General features: G+C 35.3%; 2 protein-coding genes across 2 annotated transcripts in view; one reads left to right on the top strand and one right to left on the bottom strand.

The window, feature by feature from the left end:
- The first annotated feature begins 457 nt into the window (after positions 1–457).
- On the top strand, positions 458–13,115 carry LOC119830326 (neural Wiskott-Aldrich syndrome protein-like). Its single transcript, XM_038353297.1, has 11 exons — positions 458–800; positions 3,762–3,989; positions 4,997–5,096; positions 7,045–7,203; positions 7,625–7,741; positions 8,369–8,542; positions 9,296–9,394; positions 10,006–10,223; positions 10,576–10,665; positions 10,916–11,103; positions 11,437–13,115. The coding sequence occupies exons 1-10, from the start codon at positions 714–716 to the stop codon at positions 11,066–11,068; spliced, it is 1,425 nt and encodes a 474-aa protein (XP_038209225.1). The 5' UTR covers positions 458–713; the 3' UTR covers positions 11,069–11,103; positions 11,437–13,115.
- Positions 13,116–13,456: 341 nt separating this feature from the next.
- Positions 13,457–18,483, bottom strand: part of LOC119829858 — a 13,783-nt gene continuing 8,756 nt past the window's right edge. The window contains exons 7-8 of the mRNA XM_038352557.1: positions 17,880–18,481; positions 13,457–17,728 (exon numbers count right to left, since the gene is read on the bottom strand). Coding sequence (XP_038208485.1) covers positions 15,068–17,728; positions 17,880–18,481 — 3,263 coding nt within the window. The 3' untranslated portion in view covers positions 13,457–15,067. The remainder of the gene's footprint in view (positions 17,729–17,879; positions 18,482–18,483) is intronic.

An 18,483-nucleotide genomic window follows, 5' to 3' on the forward strand; every position in this document is an offset into this window, starting at 1 on the left:
AATATATTAACTATTATTGCTCATTATATTAATTAAAAAGTTTAAGATTCTATTCACGTAATCACAGATAATTTAATGCTAAACTACCTTAAGACTTCGAATTAGGACCTATAGCACAGTATCTATGCCCTGCCAGTCCTACGTACCTATCAGCTACCCACCTACAAAAACTTACAAAAATAAAATTTTGAATAAAGCCGCCTTGGGAGCATTTATTATTTTCAATTTATTCGTCTTGGATACTAGCCTTTTTGAAAAATAAAGATTAATAGTGATATACTCGAGGCTAAGTTAATATGTAATCAATTAAAATGATTTGCAAATACCATTCATGTTTTAGTATATTTTTAAACGTATCGTCTTCTTCTTAATATTTTTTTAACAAATATTGAAATGATTCATTTTGACATTAGGCGTGGGCAAATCATTTGACATTTCAGAAACTTGCAACATCAGTGTAATGATTGATGTATCGCAGACGGGATGTTGAGAAAGTAATTCATTTTTATCCATTTTAGCATGTAATTTGCATCGAATAGAAAATTAAAGTACGTTTTCGTGTCTTGAGAATGCCCCTTTCGTTGGGAATAGTGAGTGAGTGCCAAAGTATTAGTTGTCCAGTGTTAATACGTTGGGAATCTGTGATTAACAATATGTATGGCTGTGCCTATTTAAAGTGATTTTATGAGTGTTTTATATAAACAACAAGCAGAATGCCGAGAGGTGAGAATAGGCCGAGCGTCCTATTGTCTCGGGAAGAGAATGAACAGGTGTTTAGTCTCATAGGTCCTAAATGTCAGGTGAGTTGTATGAAAAAAAAATGTGTCCTTTGAATTCAAGCTACAGATTACATATCACGCCCTATCTGCGGATTATCAGTAGGTGTTGATAAAGAAAAATTGCGACTCATCTTTACCACTATTTACATTTTTAATTATTTTAAAGAATAAATTATTTTTGTTTAGCTTGCCAAACTATGTGTCTATAATTTTTACAGTAATTTATAAATGCAATGCCCTTTATGATTATTTTGGCTACATAATTAATGTTTAACTTATTTTTTATTAATAAACAAATATAAGATCAAGTCTACAGAAATATTAAATATTTCTACCACACTTTCCATTCTGTTGCCTAACAAGTATGAATCACAGTGGTAATTAACATTGTATATATATGGATTTATGATGTTCTTTTATACATGTTCAATAATAGATCATAAATAAATTATTGTATGTTAATAAAGTCATAAAATTTGAATAGTTTATATCTTTTTATAGTACATAATATACACTGACTGTAATAAATAGTTTCATATTTATCTGAGAAATTTTATGAACCAAAAATGATAAGACAAATATTTATGTTATCAATGATGTATGTATGTGCATAGAGAAATTAATCATAATCTTGATAATAATTCACCTTATATGGAATTATATAGAGTCATTGTTTGTCCCACAAAAAAAAAGATTTTTTATTTGATATATTTATTTATAAAAGAAAATTAGTGTTATTATTATATAATTATCATTTACACAAGATGCAATTGATCATTTAGAATTATTAATATTTAATATAAATTTAAAAATAAAAAAATCAAATGTGTAAATAAACATCTAAATGACTCTCAGGGTTTTTTGAATTCGGTCTGTACTAAATTCCTTTTTTCTTTAATGTTCTATATTTTTTTTTTGTTCACAAATTAAGTTAGCGAACAAAGAAAAGAAATTATAAACATAATTTTTAAGCAAATTGTAAAGCTATAACACTGATTAACTATTTGTTGTAATTTTGACTAGCCTTGACGAAAAATAATAAGTTAAGTACTTTCGAAAAAAAAACATATCCTTCTAGATACATACCAAATTATACATTATATTAAAATTTGTTTCAATAGTGGTAGGTACGCCAATACACTCAGAAATAACAAGAATAATATGTTTATGAATTTATTTTATTTACAATGTGTAAACATTATAGTTTAGAAACACATACAGTACTAATATTTAATACTTATTGCTAAACTAATAACAATAAACATTCTGTACAAACAAGATTATGAACACTCCTGGGGAGAGAGGTACCACTCCGGATTCTTAATTATTAATAAATTTGATTTCCCATCAAACACTAAAAGTATCAATCCAGTGTACAAAACCAAAACAGTAGTCAAAAAAGGACATAACATAATAATTTTTCAAATGGAATCTAGAACAGCAAGTTAATGAATAATTAGGTCAATGGACTGTCTGCCTTGAGATATAGATAGAAAATGTATGTTTTAAATACCATTTGTAGCTTAGAAACCACTCTGCAATTGTTTTTACTATTACATAATACATGTGAATAGTTTATTGTCGCCACTTTCTCATTATGTAAACAAAGACAACTTTTTGATGCATTATTTTACAATTGCACTAAAAAAAACTCAGGATGACTCTAGATCCAAATATAAGCTATTTTTAGCAAAAAAAATTATAAAGTAACTAGCTGCGCCCCGCGATTTCACTCAGTACTCATATATATTTATGTTTACAGCAAATAGTTTTATCAGGCAGATTTTCTGAGATTCCTGATAATGTGATAATCAATCATTCTTTTTTTCTAATAAGTAGCAGTCTACCTCCCCAAAATATTTCACTATGAACTTGATAATGGGTTTTTTTTTAATGACTAAAACAAGAACACAAGCTTTGAGCTGTTGTACAATATTAGGGTATATGTTGGTAAGTTCATACTTTCCAATCTTGTAAAAATAGGTTACTACAAATAAATACAACAAATATTATGGTATGTTTTAATAAATTCAATATGATTATAGACGAACCATATTGTAACACAATAACTGTAGTCCCATAAATAATGTAACAGACGAAGGAAGTGCATTGTGAAAGTCTAGTTGGATTTGGATCCAGTACATTACTACCGGCCATATTATCTATGGTTGTAATCAAGAAACACGCGTGCATACTAATCCTTTTCTTTAGATTCAAGTTCATGCGCTTTCGTATTTTTCTCGACAACTAGCTATCAACGGCCGTAACGAGTTTTGTGAGATGGTTGAGATAAAAAAATCGGTCGAGTAGTTTTCGCGGTATTAAGGGTTCCGTACAAATTAGCTCTCTTTAGCTAATTTGTACGGAACGTAAGTGCGAAAAAATTGGTCACCCATCCAATTTATGTTCTTGTCAACCGTTGCTTAACCTCGGTGCTTTATATTATTTGTTGTTTTACCGGCAAGAGAAATGCATCACACTCTGAAAAGTACGATTGTCTATCTTATGGCTCATGGTAGACAACCAGGCAACAGACAGACAGATCGACGGACATCATTGTCTTAGTAATACGAGTAGAACCTTTTTACCCTTTGGAAAATGGAATCCTAAAAAACTTGTTACAAAGAAAGATGTATTACAACTACATATATAAGGAGACGATACAATTAACATCCTAAATGAAAATACATACATACATCCATCAAGAAACGAAATGTTTTAATATCGATGTCGAAAAAATATAAGTCGCAATTATTTCGCGGCAGAATCATTGTTTTTATGTATTCTGATGTCAAATGAAATCTCTTATAGTAAAACAGAAATGTATATTGTGTATTTCCCACTAGTAAACATCATCATCCCATACATGTTCCGGATTATCGCCTGAACCTACACCGGCGTCCTGTGAAGGTTTAGGCCATAATCCACCACGCGGTGCTGCAGTTTTGCCAATGTATTTTTAATCAATGGTTTCTGTTGCAGAGTCTAGCAACAGCTGTAGTACAACTGTTCACCACAGAAGGGCCAGGCCACACAGAATGGAAGAAGAAGGACACAGGTGTACTCTGCTTGATAAAGGACAACAGCAAAAGATCGTACTTCTTCAGGATCTATTGCCTATACAGAAAGACAATGATATGGGAACATGAGGTGTACATGCAGATAGAGTATAAGAGTCCACGGCCATATTTACACACGTTTGAAGCTGAGGTGAGTAACGCAAAAACGTTCTGAAATTGCGCTCGATTTGTGGCACTGTTTTTTAGTCATATCTAATGACGTTACCTAAAACGTAATTAGTCAGAAGGTTTTACTATGATTTACGTATATATAACAATATGGTATCCCCGGCTTTGCCCGCATATATATGTAGCCTATAGCACTCAGGGATCACGTTGGATACGGTGAAATAATTTTTGTAATCGGTCCAATAGTTGCTGAGATTAGCCGGTTCAAACACTAATTCTCAAGCTTAAAATCTCCGAAAATGGAATGTAACATTGCTGTAAATCGTAGTTTTGATATAACGTATGATACAAAAGCCGATATTTGGATCGAACGATTGACTCATCGCACGAAATTCCGTTACCTATTCGTTTCGTGTCTGCACGCTTGATAATGAATTTTTTCCAATATGTATCTCCAAATCAGAATCATTTCGTTTAGTAGAAAACATAACAGTGAATGAAGACATAATGTGTTATAAATGAAAATTATATATCAATATTAATTGATATATAAGTTGTAAAATAAATAAATAAAAAGAAGTAATAAATATGTAATTTACTTCTATCCGTACAGTTCTTGCGCATTATAATATGTATAGTAAGTGTGTCATAGTGAAGTATGGGACAGAGGATTTGTCTTGCCCGACCTAGACATTTTCTGTGCGTTCCCACCAGGAATCGAACCCAGGACCCCTCGTTTCTACGCACACGCGTTAACCATTGCACCATGGATGCGGTCATTTATATTTATTAGTATGTATTTAATGATAAATATTGCATTTGGTAGTCTGGAAGAGATCGCTACCTAGCGATAAGACCACCATTTGTACATGTTTTTCTCTTATTGTATATTCCTTCTGTATTTCTCTATCTGTGTGTGCAATAAAGTATAAAATAAATAAATAACTTGTAACACCAGGACTAAGCACTCCTTGACTAAGCACCCAGCCAGTCTTACGACTTATCTATAAAAAAAAATTATATTTTCAGGAATACATGACGGCATTCAACTTCGCCAACGAAGATGAAGCTAAAGTGCTCCGGAATATACTCATCGAGAAAATCGAACTGCGGAAACAGAGGCGGGAAGGTTCGTTGTCTCGTTTAGCTTTCACTGTCCGTGCGTCTGGCATCGGTTGCCTGGGGTGATGACGTCATGGAGGTGACTAGAATGCGAATAGCAGATGCAGAGCCCAGAGATACGAATATGTTTAACATATTAGTGTGATACGTATTAGTTTTATGGGATACTTTTATATTTATACTAGCAACAGCTCGCGGCTCTGCCCGCTTAATATAGGAAAGGACAGACTCATAGTTTTCGTTCCCGTGGAATCGCCGGGATCAATACTATCCTATGATCCTACCTGGGGTCTTAATCTATATATGTGACAAATTTCGTCCAAATCGGCTCATTGGTTTAGGCTTGAAGAACCGAGTTACTTTCATATTTATAATATAAGTTGGAATTTAAGGAGAATAGGTGAATGCAATTTACATAAAAATCTTTAAACTAACCATTAGTTCAATTCCTTCTAAATTGGAAAGATTTCTTTTTTTAAATTAATTCTATATAAATCCTATTTGAATTATAATAAGATATTGAATAAAAAGGAAAGTTTAGCGATATAAATGCGATTAACACTTTAATATCATTAAGATTTCGCACAATGGCTTACGTAATTTTCTAACTCTCACACTGACTGCGAATTGCATTAAGCATGTATTATTATAATTAGTCATTAATGCCATTAAAATAGCATTACCTAATAGTTGCGTGCGAAAGAGAAATTTCATAATGGAACATCAAGGCCGTATTTTATAGGGTGATAATAAAACGATTAGTATGTTAAAATCGTTAAGGCACGAAACAGTATGTTTGTGTGGATATGATATAACGCGAGAGCCCACTAACAATACAGTTGTGTGTAAACAACCACACGTTGGGATGTTTTTGTGTCTACATCATCCGTGACTGCTGTGTTTTTTTGTTATAGCAATATTTATAACATTTATTTAACGCAATATTTTTAATATGTATATTCCGCCTTAGCTTTATAGTATTTAGTAGGATATTCAAATGGGATTCTCTACAGAACACTTTAAAATATATATTTTTTATAAAATAACTTACGACAACGAAAGGAAGGTCAACGTGGTATAGTTCTTGAATACTTTTCGCTTGTTATGTTATTTTATGAATATATTTATAAATATCAATTAAAAGAATTAAATTTTATTAAAATTAGTTATAAAAAAAGTGCACGCATTTATAAAATTACTAGTTGGATATATTGACATTAGAAAAAACAGAGTGACCTCTGCCAAGCTAGGCTAGACTGGATGAAAATTATTTATCTACTGATAAATTAAATCAAGGAGAAATATCTGTTACGAATTAAAGATACGATGCTAATTTACAGTCACTATCTGTATTATTTTAGCACAGGTTTTGTATTTGATGTGAACCTGAAAGCCCTAATAAAATTTCCACTTCCCGCCGCAATCCTCAATATCTATTTCGCTAGGTATTAAAGAAAGTCGTGCTAGCTACACAAGTTTTAACTCATTGATGGTTGAACGGATTTAAATAATTTCATCACCACTGCCCATGAGCTTTCACAAGAGGTTTTTGTGAGGTTGTTGCCCGTCTTTATGCAAGTTATTATGTTACATTTGTCTCTGGATGAGATAACCTCTTAACGATTTGAGCAACATATAAAATATAGTCTATCCGGACTGAGACGAGGCGATTTTTCTCATACGAAATGTCTAATACTTGACTTACATGTTTTCGATCAATAAAAATTGAGATGCATATAATTCTTACTCCTACAAAAAGGGCCAGCGATGGCCCTGAAGCTATCATTCCAGATTTTAAAAATGATAATTTCTAGAAACAATATTTTATCAAACACAAAAAGAATTGCGTAAATCGCAATAATTATAAGTTGCCAAATCAAAACAGTCATACTAAGAACCTCCTTAATTATTAACGTTGGTTTGAATCTCCCAAACGTTTAATACGCACGCCACAGAGCGGAGACAGCGCTCCATGCTAGCGGCGCGCGCGAACAGCTCGGCGTCCAGCACGCCCAACCTGTCAGCGCGCGTCAACGGCGTGTCGGCCGCGCACGCGCCGCCCGCGCCCGCGCCCGCGCCGGCGCCCGCGCAGCTCAAGAGCAACGCGGTGTCCGGTGAGTTTATTAACGTATACTCAAATAATAGCAGCCCGCCCCGGCTTAGCCCGTTGTACCTACTTGTATGGCCTATTGAATTTTTCAAATCGAACCAGTAGGTGCTGAGATTAACACTTTGAAGCAAACAAACTGGTCTGGTTTAAAATATTAGTATATATTTAAGAATGAAACAAATGGTAGCACCAAATGGAAGATACTGGCTAATACAAAAGACAGTCAAACAAATTGTATTAGCCTACATTTATGTGTGAACTGTGAAACGCGATCGGCTCATTTGCCTACACATAGAAAAAAAAATTGACACTTAAAAGTACCTAAGTATATTTTCATATATTTAAATGCTTCCTAACAAAAACTTAAAAATCACTAAAATATAGAACACAAAAATGTTTATAAAAGAATCGTCGGAATGTTACAGGCAGTGGATACACACTGAAAGGCAAGAAGCAGAAGGCGAGAAAACTGACGAAGGCGGACATCGGTGCGCCGCAGGACTTCAAGCACATATCGCATGTGGGGTGGGATGCCGATAAAGGTACTTAGAAATATATAACACTAGCTGCGCCCCGCGGTTTCACCCGCGTAAGTAGGTATCCCCTAGGAATATCGGGATAAAAAGTTGCCTATATGTTATTCCAGTTGTCCAGCTGTCTACGTACCAAATTTCATTGCAATCGGTTCAGTAGCTTTTGCGTGAAATAGCAACAAACACACACACACCCTAATAAACTTTCGCATTTATAATATAAGTAGGATAAGTATATATACAAGCTTGTTAAAATTATCCATGTTAAATAGAGTTAGCCTATAAGAGCCAATTACTTTGTCCGGGTTGTATGTATGTTGCAGAAAATAGCAGCAAGTAAATCTTATCTATACATATAATTTATACGATATAAAGATACAGAATAAATTAACACTTGTAAGTCTTGTACAAAAGGTTACAGTTGTAAGATTGACTTAGTTGAGACAACATTAGACAAGTTGTCCAAAGTATTACCCTTACGTTTACGTCGTTCCTACCAAATGCATATGGGATTATGAATTATTTTGCGTGTTTGAATCTCGGCAAAAATTCCGAAAAATATCGCTAACACTCCTCTGATCAAGCATACGAATCCATGGACAACAGCCAATTGACAATACACGTGTGCGAACACAGGCTTCGACGTGGACAACCTGCCCGAGGCGGAGATGAAATCGTTCTTCTTCAAGGCGGGCATCAGCGACTCGCAGCTGCGGGACCACGCGACGAGACAGTTCATATACGACTTCATCAACAGGAACGGCGGGCTGGATGCGGTCAAGGAGGAGCTGCATGATGCTGCGCCTAAAGGTACACAAATAGATTTGTAGTTTTGGTAGTCAAAAATTACTAACTTCGGCGTATCTTTTTGGGGTAACGGCATTTCACATCAGGGTTATTATTGGAATTTATTTGTCTGACAATAGACATATAATAAAATACAGTATTTCAATGAAACAGTTATTCCTTTTTTTAAAATTGTTAAAAATTACATAACTATTTGTTTTTGTTTTTCAATGCTATAAAGTTGTGGATATCTAGTATTCTTTTTATTCTTATTAAAATAAAAATCATTGGAATTGCAATTCTCTACCATCTAACACAACTGATTTATAACTCTCCCTCCTAAAAACTAAATTTAAAACGGTGGTACATAAGTTTCCCCCCTCCCCCCCCACAGAGTCGCTAGGCTCGCCGCCGCCACCGCCCGCGCCGGCCGCGCCGCCGGTGCCGTCGCGCGCGCCGCACGCGCACCCGCCCGCCCCACGTGAGTTCTTTGGTTATCTGTGGATCGAGGAAAAATATGTTAAATAAAATTTTTATTTTTGCTGTAAAGGAAAGCAATCTCAATGATTACATGATAATCAACGAGTGTGTCATGGAGATAATTTTTAAATTGAAATCATGTTCAATCAAACGAATTCATAATCTAACTAAAGCAATAACGCTCAGATACAAACCAAAAAAAATATCAAAGAGTCAGTCAAAATAAAGTAGCCGTTATTGAAATGCGAAAACGCTCTTAATTGCACTAAGAATAAAGTGTATAATTGCTTGTGTCAGCGTCCCGCGCGCCGCCGCCGCCGCCCGCGCGCGCCGTGCCGCCGCCGCCGCCGCCGCCCGCCGGCCTCGCGCGCAACCCGCCGCCGCGCCCGCTGCAACGTGAGTACTTACCCATAGCCATAGCATACCATATATACGGCCCAATAGCTTATAGTGACTGGTGCACGCGCGTTTTGGGACTCTGTATCCAAAGCACATATGGATAGATGTTTTGCAACATTGAATTTTTATAGGACCGGGAAGAAAGATAACATTTATTTATTTTGCTATTGTTGCCACAGATAATATTTTACGAGAAATTTTTTAAGGGGAAATGAATTAATAAGAGAAATTGAGTGACAATTACTGAGACATTTACAGTAGGTAATGTTATTTTCGTGAATTATTCTAGTCATTGTTTTAGTATAGTGTTGTGGAAAAATTATATAAATTTATAATAATATAACATAAAAAGGCTTGCGATTACTTACTTGAGTGACAAGTGAAACATGTTAAATTATAATTTTTTTTTTTTCAACGCTAATTGTGCTATTTTAGTTTACAGACAGCATATACCAATGACTCTACATGATATCAAACTGCAACTAAACTTTCATTCCTCTATAAATCTGTACACTTAACGCGGTCACCGTATAGTTCGATATGCAATGATATCGACCAGCCCATATCAAACTACACGTGACTAGACGATGTGACGTGCTCACGCGCAGCGCCGTCGGCCGCGCCGCCGTCAGTGCCGCCGCCCCCGCCGCCGAGCGCCGCGCCGCCGCCCCCGCCGCCGCCGCCGCCCGCGCCCGCGCCCCCGCCCGCCGCGCCGCACGCCCCCGCGCCCCCCGCGCCGCCGCCGCCGCCCGACGCGCCCGCCGACGCGCACGACCCGCGGGCCGCGCTTATGGAGAGCATACGCAACGGGAGCAAGACGCTGCGGGTGAGTGTGTAATGTACTTGTAGAACATAGGCTATTTCCAGTCTGGGTAAGTGATGGCTCTAGACGACCTATATAGTTAGTTCTGTCTTTATATCCACCGGAATTAGTACAGCTTCACAAAGTACAAAGATAAATGTACGGTGGGTAATACGGAGACAAAGCGCTGCGGGTGTTGTGACTTGTGTTTTGTAGTTGGGTAGGGGGTAAATTACGCAAAATTTGAAATCGAAAAATTTGTCATCCTATTGATTTTGTTATTATATTTGAAGTAGCAAAAAAATATTTATTATTTCCATTAAAGCTTTTGTATTAATTTTATTTTGATAGTCTAATTTTTTTTATGTATTTACAGCATGTTGAAGTTGGATCCAAGTCTTCACTCAATGACGATAATAGGAGTAATTTGCTGAGTGAAATTCGACAGGGCATCAATTTGCGCGCCGTAAGCATTCATTATTGTAGGGATTAAAAACATAGATAAAATTTTCGATACTATTACAAGCTGTCTTAAACTTTGCATTATATTCAATAATTTATTTTTTATCTGAATCTCTTGAAAGACTGTCACAATTTTTTTTTTGTGTGCGTGCTAATATACACCTACACTCTTATCATACAACAATTGTGTCACCTTGTATAAATATATCCGTGTGTGTTCATCTATACATGTGTGTGTGTGTGTGTGTGCGCAGGTGAACCGCGTGTCCGGGCCGGTGGAGGAGCGCGCGCCGGCGTGCGGGCTGGCGGGCGCGCTCGCGAAGGCGCTGCAGGAGCGCGCGCGCGCGATACACTCGTCCGACTCGGAGGACAGCCAGACCACGAGTGACGGCGAGTGGGACGATTAGATGCGCGCCTGGTTTGAATTTCGAACGCCATCTAGGTAATCATATAACGCTTTCTTTTTTTTATTCAATCGGGCAACGGAGCTGGAGCTTTACATTATGGTAAACGATCACCACCGCCCACAGAAATTTCGTTTCGACTTACATTTCTTAATTCTTGATTGGATGTGACTTTTTTAATGTTGTACAACACTCACAGGGCAGCTTATCTCTATAAATCTTTGTGTGAATATATTTCTCTGTTATTTTTAACAATCGTGGCTCGCGGATGTGTTCGTGATTTTTCAAAATTATAAGTAGCCCAGTAGCTTTTAAATGTAAATGAATAAAAATACTATTATTTTTAATACAGTGATTTGTCTCGTTTCTAGACTACGTATATACTGCGCTGTCCAACGATTATTGTATGCAAACAGGATATCGAGCATTTCAACAAAAAACAACCAAGAACCAATGTAATGTTAACATAATATATAAAATATTTGTTTACTTTACCAATTCTGGCTCAGATTTATTGAATAACTGCTTATATTATATTATTACAAAGACTAACTCCTCTTTTCGATTCCTTTGCACTGTTTTAACTTTATTTATATAACTGAATATCAGTATTTACAAATGTAAACACAAATAGAATAACAGTAAAGTGTAAGTAACTGCCGTTATATTAAAACATGTGAAATCATTTTGATTATCTCGTCAATGTAACACTTACATATAGCCTATTTCATTCAGCTTCAACTTTACAAATTTTTAGCTTCCTACTAGAGAATTCTCAGGATCAGTCCAGTAGTTTGGTACAAACAACCAGTCTTTCGTCTGTATCATATTGTTATAGTGTATTTTCAAATATTTATCTATATTCTTCGTTTCATCATAAATTTCCAATTTAATTGCTCAATCAAGACAATTTTCATAATATACAATAGTTATTGACTTTTTTTGTATTTTAGCCTCTTTATCTTGTTGAGAATGTATCTCCTACTCTTAGACTATCCTTTGTAAGTTTCTTATAGAAAAATGTAATCAGTAAAAATGTATTAGTATGATATTGTAAACCGGATAACAGTTTAACTGTAACAAAAGCACATTAAATGTGTCCTTTCCTGCCCAAATTGTCCTTTCCTCATTTATTCATAACTTCGAGCCAATATAAAATGGCAATTAAAGTATATTTAATAATTTTATAATGATAGTTTTAACGAACTGTTACTTTAGTTTCTGTATAATGTGTACATAGTTTTTCATTAGGCGGATTGACTGAAGAAAAACATTGGTGATAATATTAGATTTTAAATAATTCAAGATATTAATGGATGGTCAGAGAACATGCATTCGGTCAGCATTTTGATTTTGATGTATTCTGAAAATGTATAAAGCCGTATGTATCAAAGCCATGTCATTTGAATAAAAATTTTGTTTTCGTAGATTATTAACATATTAGTTATGAATACATTTAGGCCACTTATACCTTTGTTTGTATGCAATAGTGCCGTGTGTCTAAGTGCTTCTTGTGATGGTTACTAAGTCTGCAATCGTCATATATTTGTTATTTAGTGATTATTCAAAATATTTTTTGTAATATGCGAGGTTATAAGTGTTTTTTGTAATTAATTATAATTATAAGATGTTCAACGATAGTAAGTATTTAAATTTGTACTATTGATAGTTTATACTTTGTAATCACAAATACGTTTAATAATTTTAAATTAAAAGCTGACAGTTTTTTTTTTCATGAAATTGTAAACATTAAAAGCAATTGTTTCTTGCATATTAATTACATACTTGGTACTACAAATAATAATTCGCCTTTTGGATGCCTCTAGGTTTGAAATTGCAAGAATGTGGTTTATATAAGTGCTATAACACACATGATATAAATGTACGAAATTGACTCGGAACGCATATATCAATTTAATGATAAATGATAAAAAAAAAAAATATTTTTATATAATTAGTTTTGTATTGTTGTCGGTGTGTAAGTACGACGGTGACTAATGAATTACACATGTAACACTTCGTTGACATAATAAATTATTAATAAATATAAGAATTGTTTAATTTCACCCAAACCTATTCTTAGTATCATAGCATTGAAATGCTTTATAAATAAGAAGTTTTGAAAGAATGAAACAGTAGAAGAAATTCGATTACTGTGGCGGCGTGTGATCCCGCCAGTTAGGCGTCACGGGCTAGGCGTTGCTGCGGTTTGGCAAAAAATGCGGGTTCGAATCCCGCCTCGTGATAATTTTTTTTTCTATTCTTTCAAAATTTCTCATTCACCCAAACCTAAATTCTAAATTTAAATAAAATAACGTTTATCTATTAATACGATTTATTTTATGAGACAGGTATGTTATCAGAAAAAATACAATCAGAAAAAAATAACAATTTACCACATTATATATTTTAATCACACATATATAGATGCACCGACTACATACATAAAGATCTAGTACCATTTTTTACATTGGTAACAAAAATATATTTGCCAATTATTATCACTGGGCAATACCAATTCACATTTTAATGATAAATCAATAAATGATATAGTCATATTTACAAAATGTAATCAATTTTAAACTGAAGGAATGGATTTTAATTTTATCTCCAAATAAAATTGAGTCAATACAAAGTAACTATGGTTTTTTGAAGAACAGCAACTGTGAATATGTACTAATTATAAATGTTTATACGTCAAATTTACCGTCATAAATGTACAACTTTAAATCAAATAATATAAGATAAAAATAACCGTTTATTTATATTTTAACATGTTATTGCATAGCTAGCGCGAAATGTAGCTTTAAAAATTAAAATCTAATTTAATATATATGAAAGCCAATAACTATCAATATAATTTACAGCTACATAGAACAATATTTTCCTTTGGCAAATATGATATTTAACATGATCCACACATTCATTAAAATAAATTTAGAATGACGAATACATAATTGAATCGTCACTATATAAAACTTCCATAATATGTACCTTAATTTACGACTACCGTCAAAATTTGTATTTCTTAAATTAATTATAAAAATCTTAACATTATCTAGCAATTACAAAGCCATATTACAGAAAGCGTTATCTAGAGAACATACTATAAAATTGTCCATGTGGTCAATGGATTATAAATAAAAGTAATCTACAAAAGTAACACTTAAATTCAAATAACTAATGACCTATCAACTAATACTTACAACTAATATAATATGGCAAATATGTACAAAATGGCAGCTTCATAGCTGGTGAAAGTTTATTATTTACAAATGATTTATAATTATAAATAAAGGTCCCAAAGAGCTAATGGGGAATACCACCGCTATAATAAGAACAAATTCAAGAGTGAGAAAAAAAAAGCACCAAAATAAACTAACGTAAAAAAAAAACAATTCAGATACATTAACAGGTTTGACCTAAAATACATCACTTTTCAGTACTTACTATATATTATTAATATGGTGTATGAAATGCCAGTTGCTTATAAGCATATAACTGGCCTAAATTAATATAATGAACTTTTTTACCAAAAGAAAAATAGCCCTGCTTTCTCATTTAAAGCATAAGTTTCACGAATCATTATGTGTATTAACAATACAGATACTCTTCACGCAAGCTCTGCACATTAAAAAACTTAAAAATATATGAGAATCATCATCTTTAGTATTCATTTGATATATAGTTAATGTTGTAACTAGTAATGCAATTATAAGTATCTAAATGCATATGAAATACATGTCCAATGTATTTCTACCCCAATCAAGATTTTAATGCATTCCAATGCGGAACAACTTAGTAAATTACTATAATATATATTAGTGTTATATACAAATATACTATTACTTATAGATATACCTGCATAAATGCAACATCAGATATTGTAATGTACTCAGAAACGTGGAATACTAAGTACCCTATATCTGCTTTCGATAAATCTAAAACCTTACTATCAATCAGTTTAACTAGACTAGTATTACGATTACACCTCGATAAAAACTAATCGTCGTCAATCGTAATGACTGTAAGTATATTATTTTCAAAACCTACTGAATCATCATCAGTAAGTTCAACTACATCTTTGTTTTCTTTGCGTTCAGCGTTGTCCGTTTCTTTCTTTTGATAGAGAGACAGTACGTCAGATATTATTGGCGCATGAGCCATCTCGTGTATCGTGCTCTCAGCTGTGTCTGCGGAATTCTGACTGTCTTCATTCTGATGAAAATCCTCGTTTTCATCCTCAGCATTTTCGCCTTCGTAACCGTAAAACTTTTCGTCGTCTTTCTCGTCTATGGGCACGTAAGAGTTGATCAGCTGAGGTAGGTTAGCATCACTCGTAAACACTTTCGATGGATCGCTGTCTTCTCTGTCGCACGCGTGTTGCGAAAACAGCTTCGATGATATGAAATACTTCCCACACTGTTGGCATTGGTTCTGCAAATGTGCACGATAATGATTGTGTAAATTTGGAAATTCGCCCGAGCAAACGACGCATTTTTCCGGTTTGATCGTGGTTCTGTAATGCATCTTTTTGCTCGACTTGTGCACGTTCTTCATGTGACGGATGAAAGGCCCGTATTTAACGAACGCCTCTCGACAAATGCGACAACGGATCGGATGTTTTTTATATTTTCTACTTCGGTGTGAAAATGCATGTATATTAAACGCGTCAATTGTTTTAAATTTGAGAGGACAAAATCTGCACGATATAGAACCAGATCCTTTGTGTAATAGATCATGTTTCTTTTTCGTTTTGATGGTGACAGGTTTAAAGCAAAACTGGCACTCTTCATACTTCGGCCGAATATCATTTTCCGAATTCTCCAAAACTTCATCGTCACTGTCGATGTGACAAATGTGGTTATCGTAGTCGACTCGCGAAAAGAAATATTCACCACACTTCTTGCACCTGTTCTCTTCATGATATGCGAGATGCCTATGTAAATTGTAAAAGATTTTATTGCAAATATTACACTTTTCTTCTATGGATTCTTTCGGTAACACGACCCACTCTTTATCGTCGCCATGAACGTCTCGCATGTGATATATGAATTCGCGGAATGGCACAAATGTCTCATCGCAATGTTCACACTTAGTTGGATTGTCCACATTCAGTTGGGAGAAGTGATGGTTTTTATGCTTTCTATATGTTGTCATGGTATTGAACTTTCTATTGCAGTAAAGACAGCCATAGTACCCTATAGTCCTATGGTAAAGCTTGTGAGTAGTGAGGGCATCCATATTTTCAAATACTCTAAAACAATAATCACATACAATTTCCTTTTTACTCTCTGAAGCTTCTTTGAATGACTTGATGCCATGCTTCGTTCGCAAATGGCAGTCCAATTTCACTTGAACATGGAATGCCTTATAACATATGTGGCACTTCACTTTTCTAGGATAGACCTCAGTATTACCAATTAATTTCTTTTTCTCACAGCTGAACGCTAGATGGCCTTCCAAGAATCTCAGGGTACTGAAGTAATCGAAGCAATAATTGCACCGAAGCGAATTATGGTAGTCAATATGTCGTTCAAAGTTACCCTTGGATGCGAGAATTTTGAAGCATACAGAACATTGCAGGTCTTTCAGAGGTCCATCCAAGCCTTGATTATTTCGATCGGCTATCCACGTCTCGTCTATGTTGTGTGCGTCTCTCAAGTGATAATGCAAGTCGTAGCCTCTCGTAAACGTGTCGTTACAGTGCGGGCATTTCAGAGGTTCGTCAATGTATTTCTGTGTCAAATGTCCTTTAATGTGAATGCGATGACTTTTCAGTGATATCGTTTTCTTCCCACAAAACTTGCACTTGAAGAACTCTGGTTTCCGCAAATGGGCCTCTTCGTGGTGTTGCAGACGCCGCTCATCCAAGAAGACTTTTGCACACAATTTGCACGGATAGTACATAGGCGGCGGTGCATCCGGATCGTCTTTAATCATTTTACTTTCGGGGTGAGTTCTTCGTAGGTGACGTATAAGCTTCACTAAATCTGGGTAGTATCTTGTACAAATTGGACACTTCACTTTATCCTTTCTGAGTTTCTCAATCCTCTTCTTGTGAGACTGATGGTCGAAATTATGACCTTTGACATGTCTCCGAAAGTATTCTTCTGCAATGTAACCTTTACCACAAATATGACACTTAAACGGACCGTTGTCATCTTCAAAATGAGTTCGAAAATGAATTTCGAGGCGTCTCTTGTTGGTAAACTGCAAAGTGCAAATTTCACACTCGTGCCGCGCACCGTACAGTAACGTCTTCGATTTGTGCCAACTCATGTGACATTTAAGGGATGTTTCCGAATCACACACTTTACCGCACAATGCACACGTATGAGAGCCATCAAAAACCGTTTTGTCGGCCGTGTTTGGTAGTTCGGAGCCTATTATCGTATTATTCGCGGATTCCCCACGCTTAAAATGTATGGCCATATGGGAGAGATAAACTTTCCTATATTGGAAGACTCTTTTACAAATAGCACATTCGTAATCTTTATTCTGGAAGCGGGTTTGTTTGTGATAATTCATATGCGCTTGCGCAGCGCGCAAGTGTTTACTCTTTCTGTTGCAAATAGGGCAGGTCAGATGTTTGGGATCTAAATTGGTATCGTGGTAGTGTTCTCGCATGTGTAATTTATAGTGACAGTTGAATCTGAAAGTCTGTGAACAAAAGAAAAAAGGTATATGTAATTATAGAACAAGTGAACAGAAAAAAATAAATGAAAAAATATATATGCTTTATGACTCTTAAGATAAATAAGAGTGTTAAATTAAAAAGATAAAAAGGAAGGAAACAACGTCAAACGCTTACCTCTTTGCAGACGAAACACTCGAGTTTCTTCTCTATATTATTGCCGACATTAGTGTGCCAGTTCATGTGCCGCTTCAGCGAAATGAGCGTGGGCATCACTTTGTTGCAGGTGGGGCATGAGAACACGCCCGCTGCATTTACGGCGGAAGCCTCCCCAAAGTCGCTGTGACTCTGGACATAATCCAGGGGCTCCGCCTTTGTCACAACGACTTCACAAAAATCCGCCAGATCCGGCGTCGGCACCGTGATCTTCGGCGCTTGCTGCTTCATATGTAACCTGTGCACCAGTTTAATGTGACTCGCAAGTCCGCTACAGCTTTTGAATTGCTGCTCGCACTCCATACAAGTGTACATATTTCTCGGCTTTATGTTAGCTGATATGTGTTTCTGATTGTGCTCATATATTGCGCTCACTTTCATTTCCAAGTCGCATATAAGACAGCGAACGGCGCAGTCTTTTAAGTTTATCTTCGCTCTTTTCGTTCCGGAGGTCATGTTGTGTTTTGTTCTCTTATGTTGGATGAGCAGACGTTTATAAGAAAACTGCCGTTCGCAAATATCACACGTATTGTCTTCTTCTTCTCCGTGACTTGATTCAGAATCG

The sequence above is a fragment of the Zerene cesonia genome, chromosome 11, assembly GCF_012273895.1.
Source record: "Zerene cesonia ecotype Mississippi chromosome 11, Zerene_cesonia_1.1, whole genome shotgun sequence".
NCBI lineage: Eukaryota > Metazoa > Arthropoda > Insecta > Lepidoptera > Pieridae > Zerene > Zerene cesonia.

Bases quoted from the DNA above. Each gene is read 5' to 3' on its own strand.
- LOC119830326 (XM_038353297.1), top strand. From the start codon at position 714: ATGCCGAGAGGTGAGAATAGGCCGAGCGTCCTATTGTCTCGGGAAGAG. The intron at 7,204-7,624 runs GTGAGTTTATTA...GGAATGTTACAG, and splicing joins CAAGAGCAACGCGGTGTCCG to GCAGTGGATACACACTGAAA. The intron at 10,666-10,915 runs GTAAGCATTCAT...GTGTGTGCGCAG, and splicing joins AGGGCATCAATTTGCGCGCC to GTGAACCGCGTGTCCGGGCC.